The 24,786-nt window shown below is 46.8% G+C and overlaps 1 protein-coding gene across 1 annotated transcript in view; it reads right to left on the bottom strand.

Annotated features, from left to right (window-relative positions):
• Positions 1-24,786, bottom strand: part of LOC144695617 (tenascin-X-like) — a 205,783-nt gene that overhangs the window by 149,476 nt on the left and 31,521 nt on the right. Inside the window, exons 2-7 of the mRNA XM_078566513.1 lie at positions 19,125-19,651; positions 13,964-15,091; positions 7,963-8,078; positions 5,091-5,244; positions 2,641-2,904; positions 557-820 (exon numbers count right to left, since the gene is read on the bottom strand). Of these exons, the coding sequence (XP_078422639.1) occupies positions 557-820; positions 2,641-2,904; positions 5,091-5,244; positions 7,963-8,078; positions 13,964-15,091; positions 19,125-19,542 (2,344 nt within the window). The 5' untranslated portion in view covers positions 19,543-19,651. The remainder of the gene's footprint in view (positions 1-556; positions 821-2,640; positions 2,905-5,090; positions 5,245-7,962; positions 8,079-13,963; positions 15,092-19,124; positions 19,652-24,786) is intronic.

Genomic DNA, 24,786 nt, shown 5'->3' with positions numbered 1-24,786 from the left:
TGAATGATAAAAAACGGGAATGTAATTTGTAATGGCAATAAAGAATGAAATGAATGATGGAAGATGGGAATGGAATGAATGATGGAAGATGGGAATGGAATGAATGATGTTTCACCAGAATAGAATGAATGAGTAGAAATGGGAATGGAATAAAGGATGAAATATGGGAATGGAATTTATGACAACAACTGAATGATGGTGCACAGGAATGGAATGCATTATGCAATGTGCAATTGGATTGAATCTCTTATGCATCTGGATTCATTAATAGCATTTCCTAACAAGTCAGTGGTGAAATTTTGGATGAATTTCCTGCCTCATTTTGTGGAATGTGAGGTCTCATATTCTACTACCCTCTGTGTAGATAAATTGTTCCTGCCATTTCCAATGAATGGTCTAGCTGTCATTTAATGGTTCACCTCCTGGTTCCGCAAAGCCTTTATGCTCTTACACCAAAAAGAAAATCAACCTTAATCAAGTCATGTTGTACTGCTCCGTGTTCGTTTGTAAGCACTTAGTGTTGCAGGTGCCATTGTTGTTCCCACATCCCACTTACCCGTGGTCCCTACAGTGATCACCGGCTTGCTCTTCATCTTCCCCTGCTCCCCCACCAAGGAAATTGTGTACTTGGTGCCATCCTCCAGCCCCACCAAGGTGGTGGTGTTACCCTTTCCAGGCACTCGCAACTCTCCGCGCTTTCCTGCCTCGGTACTGTACACGATGTGATAATGACCAACCCGAGCTACAGACTTCTCCCACTCTAGCTTGATGGTGGAGTCCGTCACCATGACAACACGAAGGTTCCTGGGGCTGTCGATCACTGCAGGAAGCGGGCAGAGAAATAGCCTCAGTCACCAGATGCAGAGTTCGTTGACCTACATGACTCCCAGTCTACCAACACCTCAATTGGAAAACTCACATCGTCACGCTCAAATCCCTCCCTGAATTCACTCCCCAACTCTCGATCTCTATAGTCTCTCCTAGCCCAGTCGTCCGAGATATCTGTGCTCCTCCAATTCCAGCTTCTTGCTCATCCCTTATTTTAAATGCTCCACTATTGGTAACCATGTCTTCAGCTGCTTCACCTCTCTCCTAAGAACCTCCTTAAAACCTACCTCTTTGACCAAGTCCTTGTGCGGCTCAGTGTCAGTTTTTGACTGATAATATTCCTCTTTAGCCCCTTTGGATGTTAAAGGTGCTACATTAGTGTAAGTTGTTTTTTAAAAGATTCCTCAAATGCTTTTGCAGCAATGAGTGGCAGCCTGGTTTCAGGACGAACCGAGCATTTTAAGACATAATGGCACAGCATCATGGCACGGTATGTGTGCCTATTTAGCGTGAGTGAGTGTGTGTTTGTGTGTGAGTGTATATCTGTGTGTGATGGCATGGTTCAGTGCAGCGCACTCAGATATTCAATTATTTGCTGGGTTGACCAGAGATACTTTCCTGAGCCAAGCCCGACATGGTTTTACTGTGGGATGTTCAGCAGCTCTTGGCTCCCAACGAAGCATTGGTTTCAGACTAATATTTAACAACATAGTGAAAAGTAAGTGAGTGAGTGTCAGTGGTTGACTTGGGCACAGGAATTATAAAGTGCCTGGTGTGTGTGCTCAGGAGTCAGCAGCCAGATATTGCGACCTCTACGCACCTTCTGAAGCAGCCACTACCTCTGAGCAAGTCCGTTCTCTGCTGCTGCTTTTATTCATTGTAACTAATATGAGACTCAAGTGTGAATGTGTTAGACTCCATTATCCTGTGTCCTACTTTTTGTTAATTCATTCATTGGAATGTGGGCTTCACTGGCTGGGCCAGCATTTATTGCCCATCCCTAGTCGCCCTTGAGAAGGTGGTGGCGAGCTGCCTTCTTGAGCCGCTGCAGTCCATGTAGTGTAGGTAAGCCCACAGTGCTGTTAGGGAGGGGGTTCCAGGATTTTGACCCAGTGACATTGATATATTTCCAAGACAGGATGGTGAGTGGCTTGGAGAGGAACTTCCAGGTGGTGGTGTTCCATCTATTTGCTGCCCTTGACCTTCTAAATGGTAGCAGTTGTGGGCTTGGAAGGCGCTAACTAAGGAGCCTTGGTGAAGGCTTCCTCTTTCTCACATGCTCAGAACTGAATAAACATTTTTTTTTAAAAGATAAAAGGGCCTAGAGATTGGGCAGGGGAATGGGGTTAGAAAAGACAGCTTCAGCTGAAGAGCTAGCGCTGGCCCAAAGGAACAAGCAGCCTCCAACTGTGCACTACTTTCATGCATACACTTTCAGTGCAGTACTGAGAGAGTGCTGCACTGCCAGAGGTGTTGTCTTTCGGATGAGACCAAGGCCCCATCTGCCCGCTCAGGCGAACATAAAAGATCCCATGGCACAATTTTGAAGAAGAGCAGGGAACCTCTCCTCCAGTGTCCTGCCCAATAATTATCTCTCAGTCAACATCAGGAGAAACAGATTACCTGGTCATTATCACGTGGCTGTTTGTGGGATCTTGCTGCGTGCAAATTGGCTGCCACACTTCTTGCACTACAGTAGTGATTACACTTTTAAGAAGTTAGCTGTAAATTGCTTAGGAAGATTTGGAGGTTGCAAAAGGCAGGATAGGAATACAAGGCCCTCCACAAAGGCCAAATAGAGGTGGGACTTACCAGTTGTTCCTTTAGTGGCTGCGGCCTTACTCTGGTGTCCCCCTCGTTCCCCCACCAGGGAGATGGTGTGTTCCACTCCAGCCTCTAAGCCGGTCAGTATGGCGCTGTTGTCTCCAGGTGGTACCACCACCTGGCTGTGTTTGCCCGTTGCTGAAGAGTAGTTGAGGCGGTAATGGTCGATCGACGCCTGGGGCTTTTTCCACCCCAACTTGATGGTGGAGTTTGTCGCTGAGACCACGTGGAGGTTCCGGGGGCCATCAATCACTGTGGCCAAGAACAGATCTTTAGTCAGTAGAGCCGCTGCCTTGCCCAAGGGCCGCACAACAGAGAGACCACCCACATTTTCAAGTACCCAGCTAGTGAATCCCTGTCTTCCTGTCGGAGCAATTACTCTATTTCTCAGCTCCCATTGGACACGTGCCATGTTACCTCAGGTGCAACTGGGCTCAATCTAGCTACAGCTGAGGCTAATTGCTGCTTACGTCAACTTGAGGTTAATTGCTCCCTGGGTCAGTTAGAGGTTAATTGCCATATGGGCCAGTTAAAAGCTTACAAAAGCAGATTAAGGCATATGTGGGAAAACTGAAATAGAAACAGAAAATGCGAGAAGTACTCAGCAGGTCTGGCAGTATCCGCAGAGAGAGAGAAACAGAGTCAATGATCCCTTGGAATATCTTCCGATGATACAATGTCATCGATCTGGAATGTTAACTCTGTTTCTATACTGCAGATACTGCCAGGTCTGCTGAGTATTTCCAGCATTTCAATTAAAGGCTAATTTTGCTTCTTAGGTCAGTCAGAGGTTAATGTTTTGAGGAAAGTTCTTAGATTGGCAGGGTGCTTTTAAATTCTTGGCTCTAAATCTGAGGAAACCAGCATGAAATGATTGCTTTTTCTTTACTCTCTACATATTTGACATTCTGAAATGTGACAGACACACATCTCGCATTATATACATTTATTAATAGAGATAGGTACATATATATTATATAAATACACACATTATATATACATATAATATACATATAATCTCTACACACACACATATATATATTTATTTATATATTTATTTATTTATATATATATATATATATAAATATATTCACATGCATGTGTGTATGCATTAACTTATTTAGTGTGTGCATCGTCACAGAGCCAAGCAATAACCTTGTCAGTGGCTAGATGAAGTTTTTTAAGCCGGTCTTCAAGTTTAGTCAGCGGACACTCCTCAACAACGTGAGTCATTGTTTGGACTGCACCATAGCTGCAGTCTGGAAGGTCTTGGTGACCCCATTGATGTTGGGCTGCAGTAAAGAGGCCTTGGCCAGCCCAGAAATGATTTAAAAGGGTCCTCTGCCAGCTTGTGTGCAAATTCACAAAGATGCCCCTGGGTGACAAACCATAATGGGTTTGTCTGTGAGATTTGGGGGGAAATCTGTCGACCAAGGCATCAATGTTCTGTAAGCAGACGAGAAGTAAGCTTTAAGATAAAAGCAAAATACTGCGGATGCTGGAAATCTGAAATAAAAATGGAAAATGCTAGAAAAGCGCAGCAGGTCTGGCAGCATCTGTGGAGAGAAACAGAGTTAACGTTTCGAGTCCATATGACTCTCCAGAGCTAAAGAGAAGTAGAAATGTAATGGATTTTATACTGTTTAAGAGGGGGTGGAGCAGGTGGAGCAAAATGGAAGGTCAGGAATAGGTGGGAGCTCAGGAGAGATTAACAAAGATGCGACGGACACAAGACAAAGGGAGTGTTAATGGTAGTGTTAAAGACTAAAGAAGGAGCTGAGAGTGACATAAAAGTAAGATAGCAGAATGTGTTAATAGCAGAACAAGGGTCAGCGCGCTGTGAAAGCAAAGCATGGAAACAAGTGACAGACGGCCCTGAGTGTGGGGGCAGTGGTGGTGGGGGGGTGGGGGGGGTAGGGGGGTTTGGGGAAAAAGAATAATTTTTTTGAAAAATCAAAAATAGAATAAATTGAGTAAACAAATAAAAATAAATTAAAAAAAATAAATAAATAAAATAGGATTTAAAAAGGGGTGAAGGTGGAGGAGAGAGCTCATGGTCTGAAGTTATTGAACTCAGTGTTAACTCAATGTTAAGTCTGAGAAGTAAACGTGAATAAAATGCTGACATGACTGAAAAACAAAGATAATGGTGGCTGACAGTGAATTTGGACATGGATGGAGACTGCCATGGGTCACCCATAATACACACAGCACTGTACTCGGTTCCAGTAACTTCACTAAAGCTAGCGGGAATGTGTTATAACGGACGGGAAATACCTTTCCAGATTTGTCTCCCCTCCAAATGCCCAATTTCACCCCCTATATTTGTCAAAATCAGGTAGATTTGGACCAACCCCAGTGGATGGTACCCAAACGTTTGCGGCCGTCAGTGGAGGCAATTCAGCTGAGAGTGCTGCTGAGCTGTGAAAAGCACTCACGTGTTGTAAAGGTTCTTGACACAGCTGGTCCGAGCTTCTTGTCCTTCTCAGCTCGCAGTGTCACCTCGTATTCCTGCCCTGAAGCCAGGCCTATCTGTTGGAAGGAGCTCTTGGAGCCAGCCAGGCGATTGGTCAGCTTGCCGTTGTCCTCTTTCTGTTGAGAGGAACGAGAGATTCTCCCTGACAACAGTGAAACACGTCAAACTCCAACAGCACCAGAGCGGTGGACATATCAACTTGGCTGCTCTCTGTATTCTGTCAGTTCACATGCAGCCCCCACCCCACAACCACCACCCCCTCCCCCCTCCACCCACAATGTAGCCTGCATTACAATCTGTATGCTAAGTTTGCCTCCAGGGCTATTTTACACTCTTCCCTTCCTTCAGACGGGAGTCAGGAGGTGACTCACCATGACCCCTGACCTACTTTCCTGCATTGAATTGCACTGCACATGCAGGGTGTAGGAATTTCACCCGACATTATAAACTGTTCCAGATTGTGACTCTGCGCTGGAGAGGGAGAACGGGAATCTGAAGAGGGAAGAAGGTTTCTGAAGACCCAGGAGAGCCTGCAGAGTCTGGGATTATTCTCCTTAGAGCGGAAAAAGGGTGATGAGAGATTTAATATGGGGATTTTGATAGAGAAATTGCTCCACTGGCAGGGGAGGTGGTAGCATCGTGGCATTGTCACTGAACTGGTAATCCAGAGAACCAGTGTAATGCTCTGGGGACCTGGGTTCAAATCCCACCATGAATTTTAATTCAATATAAATCTGGAATTAAAAGCCTGATGATGACCATGATTGTCATAAATACCCACAGATTCACTAATGCTCTTTAGAGAAGGAAATCTGCCGTCCTTACCTGACTTGGCCTACATGCAACTCCAGACCAACAACAATGTGGCTCACTCTTAAAGATGCCGTCCAAGCAAGAGCAATTAGGGATGGGCAATAAAAGCTGGCCTAGCCAGTGGTGCCCACATCCCATGAATGAAATTTAAAAAAACCAGAGGATACATGGTAAAAAAAATGCTAGTGCAAAATATTTTACTCAGCAAGTTGTTGTGATCTGGGATGCACTGCCTGAGAGACTGGCGGAAGCAGATTCAATAGTAACTTTCAAAAGGGAATTGGATAATTATCTGAAAAGGGGAAATTTGCAAGACTATGGAGAAAGGGCCAGTAAGTGGGACTAAATGCATAACTCTTCTGAACAGCTGGCATAGGTACAATGGGCTGAATGGCCTCTTCTGCTGTTAGATTCCATGAAATTTTGCAGACTGTTTCTGGGTGAGGTTAAATATTGGATCTTGGCATGGGATGGTCACAATCTGGTTCTCCTCCTCTGTCAGTGACTCTGGTTTCCTTTCCCAACACTGACATAGTCACCACAGCCATGCCTCTTCTGGTCTGGCACAGGGGTCAGTGCCATTGCTGTGAGAGGTCGGAGACAGCGGGCGGTTAATGTAACCCTGTCCACCACACACTACTCACCCACGGCCCTTCAAACACAATGGGGCAGTCAATAGGCAGCTAACCAATATGGTGGAGGAACTGCTGACAGTAATTTAAGGTGTGGAGATTGGACCTTGTTCCAGTGAACCAGATTTCAGGTTAGTGAAAGGATGTCCCTCTCGCTCCTCCTCCTCCTCCACAGGCTTCTCAGCCCAAATCACCGTCAACCTTCCAGCACATTCTAACTGTGGATTGAGAGTCCATAAGACCATAAGATGTAGGAGCAGAAGTAGGCCATTTGGCCCAATGAGTCTGCTCCACCATTCAATGAGATCTTGGCTGATCTGATAACCCTCAACTCCACTTTCCTGCCTTTTCCCCATAGCTCTTGATTCCCTTACTGATTAAAAACCTATCTCAGCCTTGAATATACTTAACGACCCAGCCTCCACAACCCTCTGCTATAAAGAATTCCACAAATTCACTACCCCCTGAGAGAAATTCCCCCTCGTCTCTGTCTTAAATGGGCAATCTCTTACTTTTAGATTATGCCCTCTGGTCCTAGACTCTCCCACCAGGGGAAACAACCTCTCAGCATCTACCCTGTCAAGCCCCCTATGCATCTTATATGTTTCAATAAAGTCGTCTCTCATTCTTCTAAACTCCAATGAGTAGAGACCCAACCTACTCAACCTCTCCTCATAAGAAAATCCCTCCAGAAAGCTAACTGTCTACAGACCCTGGTTCAGAGTGGAACCCCCATCTAACACAAACTAGGTCAGCCGAGACAGAGGGGGCACTCCATGGCAATTGGCACCAGTGCCCTGGATCAGCTTTCCAGTACCATAATAGCCAAACCCTCTACCATGCTGGCCACTTGAGATACATTCATATGGTGCCCAGTGAAATGATTTAAATTAGGGAACCTCCTTTAAACACGCAACCTCTGGTGAGATTCACTGAAATGCGTCCCTAGCACTTTAGCCAGGATGACAAACCTTACAATATTTCCTAGGGGAGGTGATGCCATAGTGGTATTGCTACTGGGCTAATAATCCAGAGACTCAGGGTCGAATCCTGCCACGGCAGATGGTGGAATTTGAATTCAATTAAAAAAATCTGGAATTAAAAGTCTGATGTTGACCATGAAACCAGTGCTGATTGTTGTAAAAACCCATCTGGTTCACTAATGTCCTTTAGGGAAGGAAATCTGCTGGCCTACATGTGACTCCAGACCAACAGCAATGTGGTTGACTCTTAAATACCCTCTGAACAAGAGTAATTAGGGATGGGAAATAAACGCTGACCTAACCAGTGATGCCTTCATCCCATGAATGAATTTTAAAAAACGATGTCCCTCCCCCAATCCCCCTCTGACCTTTGACCTACAACCCCCGTTCCCAGGTAGCCCTTTACCAAGGGGCGGAAGGTGATCTCCCAGGTGTCGACGGGAACCTGTGGTAGCTGCCACCCCACTGTCGCCTTGGTCTCCAGGATCTTCTTCACATGAAGCCCAGCGGGAGTTGGGATTTCTGAAATAAAACAGTGAAAATCTTTAAAAATCACTAATGTTAAGAGCATCCCTGGGGACCGAGGGCAGGAATGTGACCTAGCTCACCTTGAAAGGCTTTTATTGCCCTATTCGATATGACAACAACCACGAACGGATGAGTATTATAAGAACATAAGAAATAAGAGCATTTGGCCCATTGAGCCTGCTCCACCATTCAATGAGATCATGGTTGATCATCTGCTTTAACCTCACTTTCCTGCTGACTCCCCATATTCCTTGATTCCTTGAGAGACCAACAATCTGTCTGTCCCAGCCTTAAATGTATTCAATGATGGAGCATTCACAGCCCTCTGGGGTAGAGAGTTCCGAAGATTCACAACCCTTTGAGTGAAGTAATTTCTCCTCATCTCAGTCCTAAATGATCATCCCCTTATCATGAGGCTTTGCCCCCGTGTTCTAGATTCCCAGACAGGGGAAACAACCTTTCAGTGTCCACTCTATCAAACCCCTTCAGAATCTTGTATGTTTCACTGAGATCACTTCTATTCTTCTCAACTCCAGAGAATATAGACACAATTTACTCAGCCTCTCTTCATAGGACAACCTCTTCATCCCAATCTAGTGAACCTTCACTATATGCCTCCAATGAAAGTATACCCTTCCTTAAATATGGAGACCAAAACTACACACAGTATCCCAGATAAGGCCTCACCAAAGCCCTGTACAATTGTAGCAAGACTTCCTTCTTCTTGTGCTCCAGTCCCCTTGCAATAAAGGCCAACACACCATTTGCCTTCCTAATTGCTTGCTGTACCTGCATGCTAACATTCTGTATTCCTTGTATGAGTATATCTAAGTCTCTCTGAACATCAACGTTTATAAGTCTCACACCTTTTTAAAAAATACTCTGCTTTTCTACTCTTATGATCAAAGTGAAAAACCTCACACTTGCCCACACTATACGCCAACTGCCAGCTTGTTGCCCACTCATTTAACCTGTCTCTATTTCTTTGCAGCCTCTTTGTGTCCTCCTCACAGCTTACATTCCCGCTTAGATGGTGACAACTAGTGGCAAAGCAAGGCAAGCTCCACCAACCTTTCTTCATGTTTATGAGAGTGGTGCTTTACCACACCTAACCCAAAGATGGGCTGTTTAATACTAATTAATCCTTGGCCCAACCTGGTTGAGTTGCTGACAGTTAAGGGCACAGTGCTTTATGTTGAGAATGGAATTTTTCCAAGTAATGCACAATATATCTAAAACTAACCGACTTCCCCTGGCATTATTCCTGGTGCATTAGTGAATACGCTGTTAGAACCACGTGACATTCAATGTATTATTAAATACTAATAGGTCTCCCGTGGTATTGCTTGTGGTGAGGTATAGGATGCTCAGTTTGAACACCGTTCAAATTCGATACCTTCCATTGTGTTCACTTGAGCTATTAACTTAACAACTTGAACACATTCCTAATGGGAACATTCTTTAAGAAATACACTGCAAAAGGTCAAATTGCCCTGAATGAATAGCTGCCAGAGCTTAATAAGGAAGTGTGGGTTTTAAGAGATGGATCGGTCTCTGTGACTGAGACTAATATTCATCGAGAGAGCTTAGCCCAAAGAAACTTTATGGAACTGAGAAAACTGTGCACATGCAGAAATAATGGATGACAGCTGTATAAAATTTACCAAACGTGCTGGGATCTGGGTTTTGAACACAACGGTTAATCTATCATCAGGATTGATGTCAGATTATGTACGGTTGAGAAAGCAGGAAGAAAGAGCTTCTCCCTCGGGGCTGCTATGGGACATGGGCGTCTGTGCAAAGCCACCTACCCGGGGCTCACACAGGGACAAACTCAGTGTCCCCAGCGTTGGGCTGTGCTCACTGGCCTTAGAGAGACACCCCACATTCCTATAGCATTGTTCCTGACCTTTAGGATGCCCCAGAATGCTTTACAGCCAGCGAAGTACATTTTTATATTTGAAGTGCAGTCACTGTTGTAGGGGAAAACACGGCAGCCAATTTCTGCACAGCAAGATTCCACAAACAAGCAGTGGGATAATGGCCCAATAATCTGATGCTGCTTGAGGGGTAAATATTAAAATTAGTAAAAAGAGAAAGAATCTTATAGTCAATAAAAAATTCCTTCTTAAAAACCAACCACTGTTTTCCTTTAATGGGCCATTTCTTGACAGTTTCCAGTGGTGTAAATTGTTGGAACTCGATCATGCTCTCAGGCTACTTTGAGTCTAATTTTGTAGAGGTTCCACTGTACAGAAAGCTCTTAGAATGGTTTCATTCATTCGCTCACTTTCTAACTTTCCACCCCCTCCCTGTATCCCCCAAAATACTTCCACTTGTTTCGACCCAGTGGATTAACACGGGAAGTGTCACTGCTGTTAGATTTTTCAGCCCCTCCAACCCCCTGACTGCCAGACACACAGAGGTATCCTTCCCCCCCCCCCCCCCCCCCCCCCCCCCAACCACCACCCACTGACCCCGATCTGTCCACAGAGCAGACACAAACCAAATCGAGCCACCTTGGCATTTTTTCATTAAAGACCACCGGCGCCTTGTGACCCTTTGATGGGAGAATGCGAGACGAGGCTGGTCTGAGCAGGAGTCTAACCACCAATCGTTCCCCAGGGCTTTGGTTTCCCTACACCCCTGCCCGTTTCCATTTCAAATCCACCCCACAGCCAATATGGTTCATAGGTGCCGAAAGAAAAGCAAGGCATTCATAGGCATAGTATCAAACTTCCAGCTGCTTTCATCCCAAGACTTCGAACCGTACTGTCAACAAACTGGGCATTTTTCTGCTCGCTTTCTCTTCCCTCTTCATCCAACTTAAATAAGGTCCTTCTTTCAAACGTCAAAGGCAATAGTGTCCCTCCCACGTCCCTCTTAATAACCTGTTCCAGCTTACTCCCCAAAGACGAGCGTGAATGAGCTGCTATGTTAAAGCATCATCTTAGGGACCAAATGAGCTACTCAGGGCAGTCATCTCAATAAGACACTATGAATTCGGGCTTTGATCATGTGGGATCGCACTGTGCATTTCAAATGCTCTCTGTACCTTTAAACTTGCCGCTCACCTCTTTGGACCTACGAGGCCTAGGCTCAGTGGGAGCATCATTGCCCCTAAGCTTTGGCAATTGTGGGTTCCAAGTCTTGCGCCAGGGTCCAGCCACCAATTCCAGACTGGCACACCCAGTGAAGTGCCAAGAGAGCGCTACACTATCAGGAGGTGCTGTCTTTCAGGTGAGATGTTAAAGCAAGGTTAAACCAACATCCCATCTCATGATTCCGAAGAAGAGCAAGGAGGTTATCCCCGGCATCCTGACCAAGAATTATCCATTAATCAACATTACGAAAAGTAACAGATTATCCGGTGGTCCTCAGATTGCTGTTTAAGGGATCTTGCTGTGCAAAGTTTGGCTTCCGCATTTCCTACAACATACCAGAGACTTGAAAAGTACGTCATTGGCTGCAAAGTGCTTTGGGATGTCCTGAGTATGTGAAAAGTGTGACATAAATGCAAGTTTTTTTATCAATTGCCTGCTCTCATAGCTCTCTTTTTAAGGATCATAGAGTTTGGATTATTTTTTTTCACCTGAGTTTACTGGGATTAAAGGGAAGAACTCTAAATCTCTTAATTGCTGCTCTGTTGGCTATAGGGCCCTACAGAAATTTCTGATCTCAATTAGGAGAGAGGGGAGCCAAGAGCAGCTACAACAGAAGCTCGAGTGAGCAGCGTATAAGTCTGATCCATTTTCAGCACGAGTGAATTGGGATGTTTATCAAAATGCTGGAATAAGGAACACTTTTCCATTTCAGAATAAACTGTCCTTATCAAGCACTTACAGGTCAAATGCAGCACAGACATTGAGTAAAGCTCCCCTCTACACTCTGCCCCAATTTCCCCAACTACCCACCTCCGTCTTATACATCCATTTCCCACACCAGCCGTACTCAATGTGGGCGAGAGAGTGCCAATTCCATGCTGCTGCATTGTAGTTCACTCAGGAAGTCCAAATTGCTGTGGCAACATACACTCTTACATGCATGTGGTAGTTTGCAGCTATGGATAGTGATGACAGATGCTCCAACACGCTTTCCTTCACATGGTTGACCAGGAATCGCTCCCACTTTTACAAGTTGATACTCAGCCTGTTTGTCTGGGTTAGGAACACACCTTCCTTGGTGGACCTTCCTTGGCCATCAAGTCATGGAGTGGGACTTAAACCCAAAGCTTCTGCACCACAAGACCGCCAATTCTGTGCTGGTTTAATGTGATTTTGTGCACTGGACTGTGACGCACTAGGCTAGGCTGCGTTAACCCGTTTCACATCAGAAAGGGACAGCATTTCATACAGCACAAAAACAGAGGAATCATTGAAAGAAAAAGACAGCATTTAAATGACCCCTTTCACAATCTCAGAACACCCAACGCATGCTCAGGTCTTTGGAGTGGGACTTGCATCCACAGTATTCAGAGGGGAAAGGGATACCAACTGAACTACAGCTGAGACTGCACAAACATGTTCTTTCTTTTTATTCATTCACAGGATGTGGGCTTCACTGGCTGGGCCAGCATTTATTGCCCATCCCTAGTTGCCCTTGAGAAAGTGGTGGTGAGCTGCCTTCTTGAACCGCTGCAGTACATGTGGTGTAGGTACACCCACAGTGCTGTTAGGAAGGGAGTTCCAGGATTTTGACCCAGCGACAGTGAAGGAACGGCGATATATTTCCAAGTCAGGATGGTGAGTGACTTGGAGGGGAACTTCTTGGAGGGGATCTTCCAGATGGCGGTGTTCCCAGCTGTCTGCTGCCCTTGTCCTTCTAGTTGGTAGTGGCTGTGGGTTTGGAAGGTGCTATCTAAGGAGCCTTGGTGAATTCATTGTATTCATGTTCTCATTGAGCCTGAGCTGGATTCAGCCCAGAAAGGACAGTGCCCTCACCTCCTACCTTATATTAACCCACTTGGACACAATGCACATCACTGCCTGGGACTCACAATCCACTGCAGCTTCATCAAACATGCACAGGAGAGTGTCCCTGATGGATGAATCATCTATCATCAGCTCCAGATTGAAACTCAGCCTTGTCACCATCGCAATGAGCAGCTCAGCAGGAAAGACAAAGAGAACCAAATAAGAGCCTCTGGCTCTATAAAATCATTACATTTAAAGTTAACATCTGGCTTGGCACATGAATGAACAGCAGCAAATGCTGGCTACAGACCATTGCATGCCTACGTTAACAGGGGGTCACTGAGTAGCCACATTCGTGTGCTGACGTCTAACTGAACACTGCACTGTGGTTTTCACTTCGAGTTTCGCGGCTGCCCAGTGCTGCCACACGTCATTCTCCCACCCATTCACCGCAGTGCCCCAGCCTTCCAGAAAGTCCCGTGAATCAAGGAAACTGAACGTCTCCCCATCCTCCTGGATCTGAGCAACACACCTCACCACTGCCTGATGTCACACAAGCCCTTTTGGACTCACACGCCTAACATCTGTCAATCTTGATGATCCCTGGGAAGCTGAATGGAGTTAACAGGAACTCACAAATAAGCTCCTTGTGAAAGATCCAACACAGAAGACCCTGGTTTCGACCTTCTGTGAGCTAACGGGTAACTCGAAACCACATCCAGACAAACCAGGGCAGATGCAGATACTTGATTCACAAATGGAGAACTAAAAACTTCCCAGCGTGCGACTCGATCAGACCACGGAACATAACTCAATGCCTGATTCCCAGGTCCCCAGGAGGCATCACAGCGATGCACTCCACCATTCCTGACATCATTATCTGGTTTAACCAGCTAAATGTCAAATGATATCTGTTGCTCTGCATCTACATCAACACAAGAAAGAGAGAGAGGAAGTGCATCTCACCTATTGAACAATCATTTCCTGTGAACCCATCCTTGCAGATGCACTTCCCTTCAGTGCAGCGTCCTTGATTGTTGCAGTTGTTCGGACAGTTCTGGACACCACATTTGGGCCCTGAATAGCCTGTTTTACAAACACACTTCCCGTTGACGCACTTTCCCCGTTGGTTACAGTTATCAGGACAGGTCTGAACACCGCAAGTAGGCCCAGAATAGCCTGTGTTACAGACACACTTCCCTTTGACGCATTTTCCCCGTTGGTTACAGTTATCAGGACAGGTCTGAACACCGCAAGAAGGCCCAGAATAGCCTGTGTTACAGACACACTTTCCGTTGACACACTTTCCCTGTTGGTTACAGTTATCAGGACAGGTCTGAACACTGCAAGAAGGCCCAGAATAGCCTGTGTTACAGACACACTTCCCGTTGACGCACTTTCCCCGTTGGTTACAGTTATCAGGGCAGGTCTGAACACCACAAGAAGGCCCAGAATAGCCTGTGTTACAGACACACTTTCCGTTGACGCATCTCCCTCGGTGGTTACAGTTCTGGGGACAAGCCTTCACTGCACAGTCAGGCCCAGTGAACCCTTTCTTGCAGACACACTTTCCCTTGACACAGTTCCCTTGGCCATGACAGTTGGCGGGGCAATCCCGTAGGCCACAATCCCTCCCAGAGAAGCCTGCATTGCAGACACACTTCCCCTCGACGCAGCGCCCTTGACCGCTGCAGTCACCCGGACAGTCTTCGACCCCACAGTCAAACCCGGAGTAGCCCTTGTTGCAGACACAGCTCCCGTCAACACATCTCCCGCGGCCTTTGCAGTCATCAGGGCAAATTTCCTCGGTGCAGCCATATCCTGTGTACCCAGGGAAGCAGACGCACTTGTCGTCGATGCAGCGCCCTTGGTCATTGCAATCGTCAGGGCAGATCTCCTTGCTGCAGTCCTCCCCCGTGAAGCCTTCATGGCACACACACCGGCCAGCCACGCAATCCCCCTGGTGAGGGTGGCAGTTCACTGGGCAGCTGGCCTTGGAACAAGTGGGGCCGCTCCAGCCCTCCTCACAGACACAGCCACAGGTGGAGGGGCTGAAAGTCCCATGGGTCCCACAGTCCATCGCACGCTTTGCACCTGGAAAGTGAGCAATCAAACAGTTAGGCCCATAAAAACATTGATAGTGTAGCAATTCTCTTTAAACCAGACATCTCACAGGATCACAGAATGGTTACAGCACAAAAGGAGGCCATTCAGCCCATCATGTCTGTGCTAACTCTCTGCAAGGGCAATTCACCTAGTGCCAAACCCCCACCACTCCTTCCCCCTGCCTTTCCTAGCAGCCCTGCACATCTTTTCTCTTCATATAATGATCCAATTCCCTTTGAAAGCCACAACCTCAGACAGTGCATTCCAGATCCTAACCATTCCCTGTGGAAAAAAGTTTTTCCTCACGTCACCTTTGCTTCCTTCGCCAATGACCTTAAATCTGTGGTTCTTGATCCTTCTGCCAGTGGGAACAGTTTCTTCCCATCGACTCTGCCCAGACCACTGGTGGTTTTGAATACCTCTCAACTCTGCTCTCAACCATCTCTTCTCCAATTGAACCAGAATGTGAATCAGAATTGATTTAATCTTCAGGCTGGCACAGTGAGCACTGTGGCTCTCTCCTGACCCGAGATAGGATGCAACACCTTGTTGATGTAGCATTGAACAATAAAATCCGATATTAAGGATATGTCCTCCATCAAAGTGGGGGGACAGTAATGTTGGATGTAACACCAGCATTCCACCTGATCCCGTGGGAACCCCTCCCAGAGATTTAGGTCAAACGTACCCCCTCCAAGTGTTAGTAAGATTGTTTGACAGGGCAGATCTCTCATCGATGGGCCCAAATTTATCACCAACCAAAATCGACAAGCATATGCGATATTCCAGGAAGATCCACTACTCAGTGACGATAAATGAAAGCTCTTCCCCTTTTAGGAAGACTAAGATCAATTTTAGCAACCACTGCCTGCCTCCTCCCATTCTGAGATGGAGTCAAATTTAAACATTAAACTTCCAGTACATGACTCCACAACATGGTGGCAATCAGTGTTTTTAGCAAAGCGGGGATTTGCCTAAATCAACCAGCTTGATGGCAAAGCTTAACTTCTGAATACTTGAGAATGTTGCCTTGGTTTTTGTGGTTGTTCACTTGTGGCCAGTTGAGTGTCTGACACATGGAGACCTGTCACCATACTGAAGCGTCTCCAAGACAAACTGCTGGCAGTACTTGAATAGAGTTTCAGTGTGTTTGATATCGAGGGTCCAACATCATCCCTGTACCACACTTACATAAGCTCAGGGAACTTAATGGGGGGGCTAACCAGTGAGCAAACGCCCAGCCTTAGGGACAGTGGCATCATGGTACTCTAATGTTCCTGGACTAGTAATCCAGAGGCCAGGACTAATGCTCCAGAAACACAGGGTGGAATTTTACCTCCCACTTTGCCGTTCATTGGTGGGCGGTGAGCATAACATTTCACAGGTGGCCTTCCCACCAGGCTCCCGCCCGCCCCGACCTCTCTGCAATGTAACACTTGGACAGGTGAGGCCTAGGCCTGCCCTTGCCCCAACTGAGGCCCTTGAGTGGCTAAACCAATGGCCATTTCCCACCCAGCCTCAATTTTCAGGCTAGCAGGAGGAGTTATGGGGCAGGGGGTGTGGGAAGGCCTGAAATTAAACCAGGTTCAGGCCACAGGCAGGAAGGGAGGTGGGGGTGGGGTGGGGAGGATGCCTCCATCAGCAGCCCCTCTTTCAACATCAGGCACACCCCACCACCCCCCCCCCCGACCCCTCCCGAATCGGGGACCACTACAGTGAAGGGGGATCATTAAGGGATCATACAGTGAAGAGGAATTGCAGCATCCAGAACTACAACTGCTCCTCTGGAGCCACGACATTATTATGTGTCTTTCTTTTTGCTAGAAAACTCATGGACTTACAATCCCAGTCAAAATACTGAGCTGGGACTCCCAGGCTCAGTCTCCCACATGCTGTCTTTGAAAGGAGGAGAAGGCTAAGAAGAGACTCGATAGAAGTTTTCAAAACCATGAGGGGTCTGGACAGAGTAGATAGTTCCTGCACGTAAACAGATCGAGAAACAGAGGGCACAGTTTTAAAGTGTTTTACAAAAGATGCAAATGCAAGATGAGAAAAGCTTTTTCACACAGCGAGTAGTTAGGGTTTGGAATGCACTGCCTGGAAGTGTGGTGGAAGCAGGTTCAATTGAGGCATTTCGGAGGGCATTGGATGATTATTTAAATAGAAGCAATGTGCAGGGGCACGGGGAAAAGACAGGAGATTGGCACTAAGTTAAAATGCTCAGGGAGCCGCTGCAGACACGATGGGATGAATGGCCTCCTTCTGCACCGTAACAATTCTGTGATTCTGTGAAATACAGTTCGAACAGCATCCCTTCAAACAGGCACGTGGGACAAACAGTTAAAATGAGGGACAATCCCTTAGAATATGGGGCATTTGGTCACTCTGGCTACCCCACAGGGACTGCAGCGGTACAAGAAGTCTGCTCACCGCCTTCTCAAGGGCACTTACAGATGGGCCATAAATGCTGGCCCAGCCAGCGACGCCCACATCCTAAGTGTGAATAACAGTTGTGAGTGTGATGTTACCACTGATTATAGAATCTCACAACACAGGGGGAGGGCTTTCAGCTCATCATGCCTGTACTGAAGGCCACTTCCCCACTTCCCCCCACCCTTTCCCCTTTTCAAATATGTATATTAAAGTTAATAATGAACGTTCTTCCACCAGTCTTTCAGGCAGTGCATTCCAGATCGAAAAAACTCACTGCAGTAAAAAAATTCATTCATCTCCCCGTCTGGTGGGTCTTTTTTTGCCTGTTCCCTTAAATCTTAGTTCTGATTGCCAACCAAATTTGAAGCCACCTCCATTCATGCTAATTACCTCACAAGGCTTCAAACGTTTTTGTTGGCTGTTCCTCTGTTTTATGGCCAACTTTGTGTCACCTTCTGTCAAGTGAAGTCACAGGTTTGTTTTTAAAGGAATCCTGTTTGAGTTGCTATGTTGGAGCCCTCAGATACGAAAGTGCTAAAGCCAGACCTTTGCCCGCCGGTTGCAAAACTGACACCTTGTCGCGGGACCCTCGTGACTGAATTGGAACAATCCTCTTACAAATCCCCAATTTATTCAATCAGTCTTTGAGCTCATCTAAGCCCAATCTTTCCTGAATTCATGCTTGGAGCGTCACTCCAAACGTTCCCAAGTGAGCTTGAGTTAGATTTAAAACCTCCTTTAACCAATGGTCAGCTTGAGAAGAGTGCCCCCTAGTAAACCTATTGGGCATTCCTATCCCCTGAGGTCTTGCTGAGTCAGATTTCCTATTGATCCCTATTGATGATAAATTGCCAGGGTGGATGGTAGCAAGTGACCTCTGCTAACATTGTTCTGATGTTAACTTTCAGCAGGTTCAGCAGACCATGGCAATGTGATTCCCTTCAGACTGTACATCCCTACAGAGCAATGTGATTCTACTGAGAGTGGCACGGCTGCTGTCAGGAATTTAACATGCAGTGAACTGTGGAAGTGTCACCCTACCACTCAATAGTACACCCTGTTAGCTGTCCATCAAATATCACTTGAGAAAAAATTAATTTAGTAACTTCAGTCAAAGGTTTCACGGTGCATTCTTTGACTTTTATGCAACCACGGTAAAACAAAACACAATGCAATGTAATCCAGCCAATGCAAGTATTCCCAGTGAATGCAGTGGTCACCTGGCTGCAATCCCGCTCTTTCTCTCTCTCTGTCTCTCTCTCACACACACACCCTTACTCCATCCACTGGGACAGCCAGAGTCCATTCATCACCCCATTATCAGATCCATTTGCTGACTAACTCAATCAATTTTCATTTTTATTACATTAAGTTTGAAAGATTCATAATGAATTCACACTCCTGGATCCCAGCGACTTTACCTACATAGCCTGACTTCTTTCTGCTCCTTGTCAGAAGGGACATTGTTTTCTGGTGACTATATCGGTCAGGTTCTCTCCTTGTTGCAATGGGGGATCTGGAATATTTTCCCACATGGTGAACTGCAGCGCCAGTGGCTCCTAGGCCCAGTCAGTAACATTGGACTCACCACAGCAAGTGTTGCTGGAGCACTGTCGACGCAGAGTGGCCACCTGCTTCTCGAGGGCCTCCAGTCGGCTCAGGAGGGCCTGGGCGTCATCGCAGCCGCACGCCTGAGGAGGGATGTTGATCCTGTGGGTGAAGACGACTTGATTGGCGGGGTCGACAGTATGCTCGAAGCGCTTGTCATCCCTGGCCTCATCCTGAGCCTCAAAGATGCGGGCCAAGGGTTTGGAGATGTTGGCCGAGCAGGTCTTGCAGTGGGGCAGCTTGATGTTGTAGACGTGGTTGAAGGTGGTGGGGCGGCCGGATGTGATGTTGGGCAGCAGCGCCCGCCTCTCACGGATGGTCTTCACAAAGACGCCGCAGTCGCCTCCATCCAGGGACACCGCGACAAAGAGGAGCAGGATCTGGAAGACGAGCCCCATCTCTGTAGCTGTAAATGGGGGCAGAAGGAGTCCAGTCTTGTGCAGGGCTTGGGGGGTTCAGTAAGGAGAGCCGTTACGACGGTCCTGGGACTTATTTACACCACGATTCCTGTAGGATGGAAATAATACAATTAGCTGTGTGTATAATGGTATCGGCTGTGGATCGGTGGGTAGCTGTCTTACCTCTCACTCAGAAAACTGCTGGTTCAAATCCCACCTCAGGAACTTGAGCACAAAAATTCAGATTTATCCTCACAGTGCAACCCCAAGGGAGTGCTGCATTGTCCGAGATGCTGTCTTTCGGAGGAGATGTTAAAATGAGGCCCCTTCTGCCCTCTTAGGGGACTGTAAAAGATCCCATGGCACTGATGGAAGAACAGGGAGCTTCTCCCCAGTGTCCTGAGCTAATATTTATCCCTCACCTAGCAGCTACTAAAAACAGATAATCAGGCCATTGCGTGTTTGTGGGATCTTGCTGTGTGTAGATTGATTGCCACCTTACCTACATAACAACAGTGACCACACTTCAAAAAATACTTCATTGGTATAAAATGTTTCGGGGGTTCATGAGGTGCTGAAAGGTGCCATAGAAATGAACATCTTCCTTTTTGGCGTTAATGCTTTTATTTGGTCAGAGGGAGCAGCCTATTAAACATGAGCTGATGGTAAACCTCAGTAAAGTGTGCCCTGCCTTCACAAACACAGCCTCGTCCTAAACAGGCCAACTCATAACATCCGAGCTGAGCAACCTGTAACCAAGAGTCAGCAAGCAAGGAGGGTCCTGAACTAAAGGGGAGGGTTTTCCACTTCCCCATCGCATCTGTGAATCATTGCATGCTTGTTGTAGCTAGCAGCCACACTCCAGCACCTCACTGCAGGAGATCCCAGAGGACTGAAGGAAGCTGAACTTGGCTGACCGCTTTTCACTGGACCCCTCCTGGGAAGCCATCAGGTCCTGCAGATCGAGCTTCCCTAGCAAAGTGAGATAACAACTGCTCTGCATTGTCTTGTAAACTGTTGAGGCTTCTGAGAACAGAAAACATTGAACAAAGTTCGTGCGGGGCTGAGTGGATTGAACAGAACAGGAATTACAGTGAGACGCTGGGAAATAGAGAGACTCGTTGTTTGATTTTGGAAACAGCAGCAACAAAGTGCGTTCATATATTGCCTTTAATGTTGTAAGACATCCCAATTAAGGAACTGCACAAGGCCATTATTAAACAAAATTTGACCTTCAGCCATATAAAGAGATATTAGGGTGGGTGACCAAAGTTCACAGGTGTAGATTTTCAGAAGCATCTTGAATGATGGAAGAGAGGTGCAGAGTTGGGTTGCCAACGCCCCAGGGTTGGCCTGGAGTCTCCAGGAATTGAAGATCAATCTCCAGGACGCTGCTGTGTACAATCCTGAAGAAAAATCATCCGGACTTTAAAATAGAGAGCTTTTTTAAAATTTTCTTTGAACGCTTCCCTATACCAGATATAAAAATAATGAAGATGAGGGGGCTGATAATCAAGCATCATCCAGTTGGGTAATGGATCCTTTTGCTTTCCAAATGGCGTAGCAAGGTAGTGCATCACAAGAACGGATGTGTTGGTCGACTAATGGCTAGAGGGTGGGGTTAGACATGTGATGAAACCTCCAGGAATACATGTAATCACCGTTGGCAACCATGGCGAGGAGGTTTACGGAGGGAATTCCGAAGCTCAACTGAAGACACAGCTGTTAATTTCTTATCCTTTCATGTGATGTGGGCTTCACTGGCTGGGCCAGCATTTTTTACCCATCCCTAGTTGCCCTTGAGAAAGGGGTGGTGAGCTGCCTTCTTGAACCGCTGCAGTCCCTGTGGTGCAGGTACACCCACAGTGCTGTTAGGGAGGGAGTTCCAGGATTTTGCTAATGGTGGAATTGGAAGAGGGTAGGTATCTCAGCGGGGTTACAGAAGACTGGAGATTACAAAGATAGGGAGGAGGTGAGCCCATGGAGGGATTTGAAAGCATGAGGATTTTAAAATTGAGGCTTTACTCAACTGAAAGCCAATGTAGGTCAGCGGGCTCAGCAGGTGATGGCTGGATGGGACTCGGTGTGCGTTAGAAAGGAGAGCAAAGAACTTGCATTTATACAGCACCTATTGCAGCCTCAGAATATCCCAAATCTCAGCTATTGACATAGGCGTAGCAAAGATGTTTCCTAGCAGGTGAATCCAGAATGAGGGGCTACTAATATAGGATAACCACAAATAAATCCAATCGGGAATTCAGGAGAAACTTCTTTATCTAGAGAGTGGGAGAGTGTGAAACTCACTACCAGAGGGGCTGATTGAGGTGAATAGTATAGACACATTGAAAAGGAAGCTGGATAGACACAAAAGGGAGAAACGAATAGAGGATATGTTGGTAGGGTGAGATGAATAAGGGTGGGAAGAGGCTCGTGTGGAACATAAACACCGACAAAAACCTGTTTCTGGCTGAAAAGCACAATGGGCAGAATTTTTCAGACCCCCCTACCCCCATTGCGGGTTTAATGGTGGGTGGGCAATTTGGCGGGAGCTGAAAAATTGGTTTCCCGCCAACATTAAATGACGACAAGAACTTCCGCTCCCACCTCCATGGCGAGTTGCCATTCCCGCCAGAGGCCGGGGTGAAACCATTTTGCATCCAGTTAATGGGATGCAGATGAAGGCCTGAGCAGGATCGACCCCACCACCCCCCCCCCACCCCCCTCCCCAGCCTGGCTGTCTGCGCCACCAGCAGGCTATCGCACTGTCCAGAACACGTCTGGACCTATGTGGCGTGGAGATGTTGGAACTTATCTGAAGGAAGCCAAGGGCAGCCTGCGGGGATCAGGATGGGGGCCTCCAGCGGCCGTGGATCTATGCACAGCAAGCTCCCACAAACAAGCATTGCTTCCAATGGTATTGAAACGAGGGCACAGGAACACAGGGACACCTGAAGGTAACCTGTCACCCTGTTACAGGCGAGCCGCAGGTAAGCCACTTTCAAAGCTGCCGGCTCGGTCATTATGATGGAATGGGGGAGAATTCCAATGTCTGCTTCTTACAGGGAAATGATGAAGGGGTGTGTCTGGGAGGGAGCTGCAAATTGGGGAGATGGTGGCGAAGGGGTAACTTCACTGGACTAGTAATCCAGATGCCTAGGATAGTTCTCTGGGGCCACGGTTCAAGTCAATGAATAAAGTCTGGAATTAAAAGTCTAATGATGACCATGAAGACATCATTGATTGTAAAAACCCATCTGGTTCACTAATGTCCTTTAGGGAAGGAAATCTGCTGTCCTTACCTGGTCTGACCTACATGTGATTCCAGATCCACAGCAATGGGGTTGACTCTCAACTGCCCTCTGCAATGGTCCAGCAAGCTACCCAAGGGCAATTAGGGATGGGCAACAAATGCTGTCCTTCCCAGCGACACCCACATCCCATACATGAATTAGTGAGAGTGAAACTGGAGCTGATGAAGGTGGAACCGAGCAGAATCTTATCGGCTGCTGTTATATTCCATTCTGATCTGTTAACTTCAATTAAAGGGGCGAGGGGGGGGTGAGGTATAATGGAGGAGATTTCCCTCTGCTTTTTGTCCCCACCCACCCTGGGCTCCGCTGACCCATTGTTCAATTTCTAAAGAATATTATTTAAACTGCCTACATGAACTGGGATCAAGGAGAGTACAGGGACCCCGAGAGACATGTAACCTTGTTTCCTTGCTGTTTCTCGGTCAGTGAAAGCTTTTGTGAATGAACAGCTTCAGCATCAGGCTGCTAAACCCACACACCTGATTCTCCGATTCACTCAAAGAACCGCAATGTTAAACTACACGTTTAAACAAGCAGCAATCGCAGGCTCAGTGAGTTTGCGTGTCAGTGTGAGTGTGTAGTTGTCAATCTGACCTTTCTCTCCCTTAAAGGGCTCCTTTGTGCCCACTCACAAAGAGAGAGAGAGAGAGGTCCCATTGAACCTCAAGGACAAGGCCTCGATTGAAACAGGCAGCACCCTACACAGGATGATGTTGTCAGGCTGGGCGATATGTGAAAATCTAATATTACAGAGAAAGCGCAGTAGCAATTGGTGAGACAACCACATAGCGTACAGTCTGTTAACCTGACAGGTTCAGGAGATCACACCCTGTGAAGACATAAATAGTCCCAAATCCGGAGAAAAAGATGGCATCCCATTCACTGGCCAACTTTTCAAGTTAAAGGGCAGAATTTTACTGTCCTGCCGAAGTCAACGGACTTTCAAATAGCTTGCCACATTTTCCAGCCCCAGCCCCACTCCTGCCGCTATGGGGCCAAAAAAATTCCACCCAAAATCTCTTCAAAAGCAAAATCTCAATATTTTAATGTTCTTTTTTGTCACTTTTATCGGGTTTGCGCCTGAGATGTCTTCTGGGCCCATGTGTCCACAATGATCTGGAGGGCACCCTTTCAACCCATTAACCAAGAGTGATTCACGCTCCCGATAAAACCAGCAGCTTTGAGTGGAGAGTGACTGGGTCAAAATCCTGGAACTCTCTCCCTAACAGCACTGTGGGTGTACCTACACCACATGCACTGTAGTGATCCAAGGCAGCGGCCCACCACCACCTTCTCAAGGGCAGTTAGGGATGGGCAATAAATGTTGGCCTAGCCAGCGATACCCACATCCCAGAAAGAATAACAAAAAGTACTCAAATTCTCTTGCGATAAAGGCACTATATAAATGTAAGCCTTTTTCTTTCTCTGTGATCAAGCCTTTGGACAGCTGTTGTAACATGTCCTTACGGGGCTCAGTGCCAAATTTTATTTGATGATCACCCCTGTGAAGCACCTTGGGGTGTTTAAGCATGTTAAAGTTGCTATATAAATGCAAGCTGTTGTGATCAAGAGCAGTTCACAGGAATACAGAAACAGGAGGAGGCCCTTCAGCTCCTCAAGCTTGTTCCTCTATTCCATTAGATTGTAGCTGATCTTTACCCCAACTCTACTTACCCACCTGTGCTCCATTCCTTTTTATACCCTGAATGCAACGTGATCCATCTGAGACTTGACAGCTCCAATATTCCCCAGCATGTTGGGAGAAAGAGTTCCACGTTTCCATCACTCTCTCAGTGCAACATGAGCTGCCTCTCATTTTAAGGTTAATCAATCCCCTTGATCAAGATTCCCCACCACAGCAAATAGTTTCTCTCTATCTACCCTATCGGATCCTTCCAAACGCCTCGATCAGATCACTCCTCAATCTTCTAGA

This window comes from Cetorhinus maximus, chromosome 21 (genome assembly GCF_964194155.1).
Source record: "Cetorhinus maximus chromosome 21, sCetMax3.hap1.1, whole genome shotgun sequence".
Taxonomy (NCBI): Eukaryota; Metazoa; Chordata; class Chondrichthyes; order Lamniformes; family Cetorhinidae; genus Cetorhinus; species Cetorhinus maximus.
The sequence above is the reverse complement of the archived record's forward strand: the minus strand, read 5'-3'. Positions and strand labels throughout refer to the sequence as shown.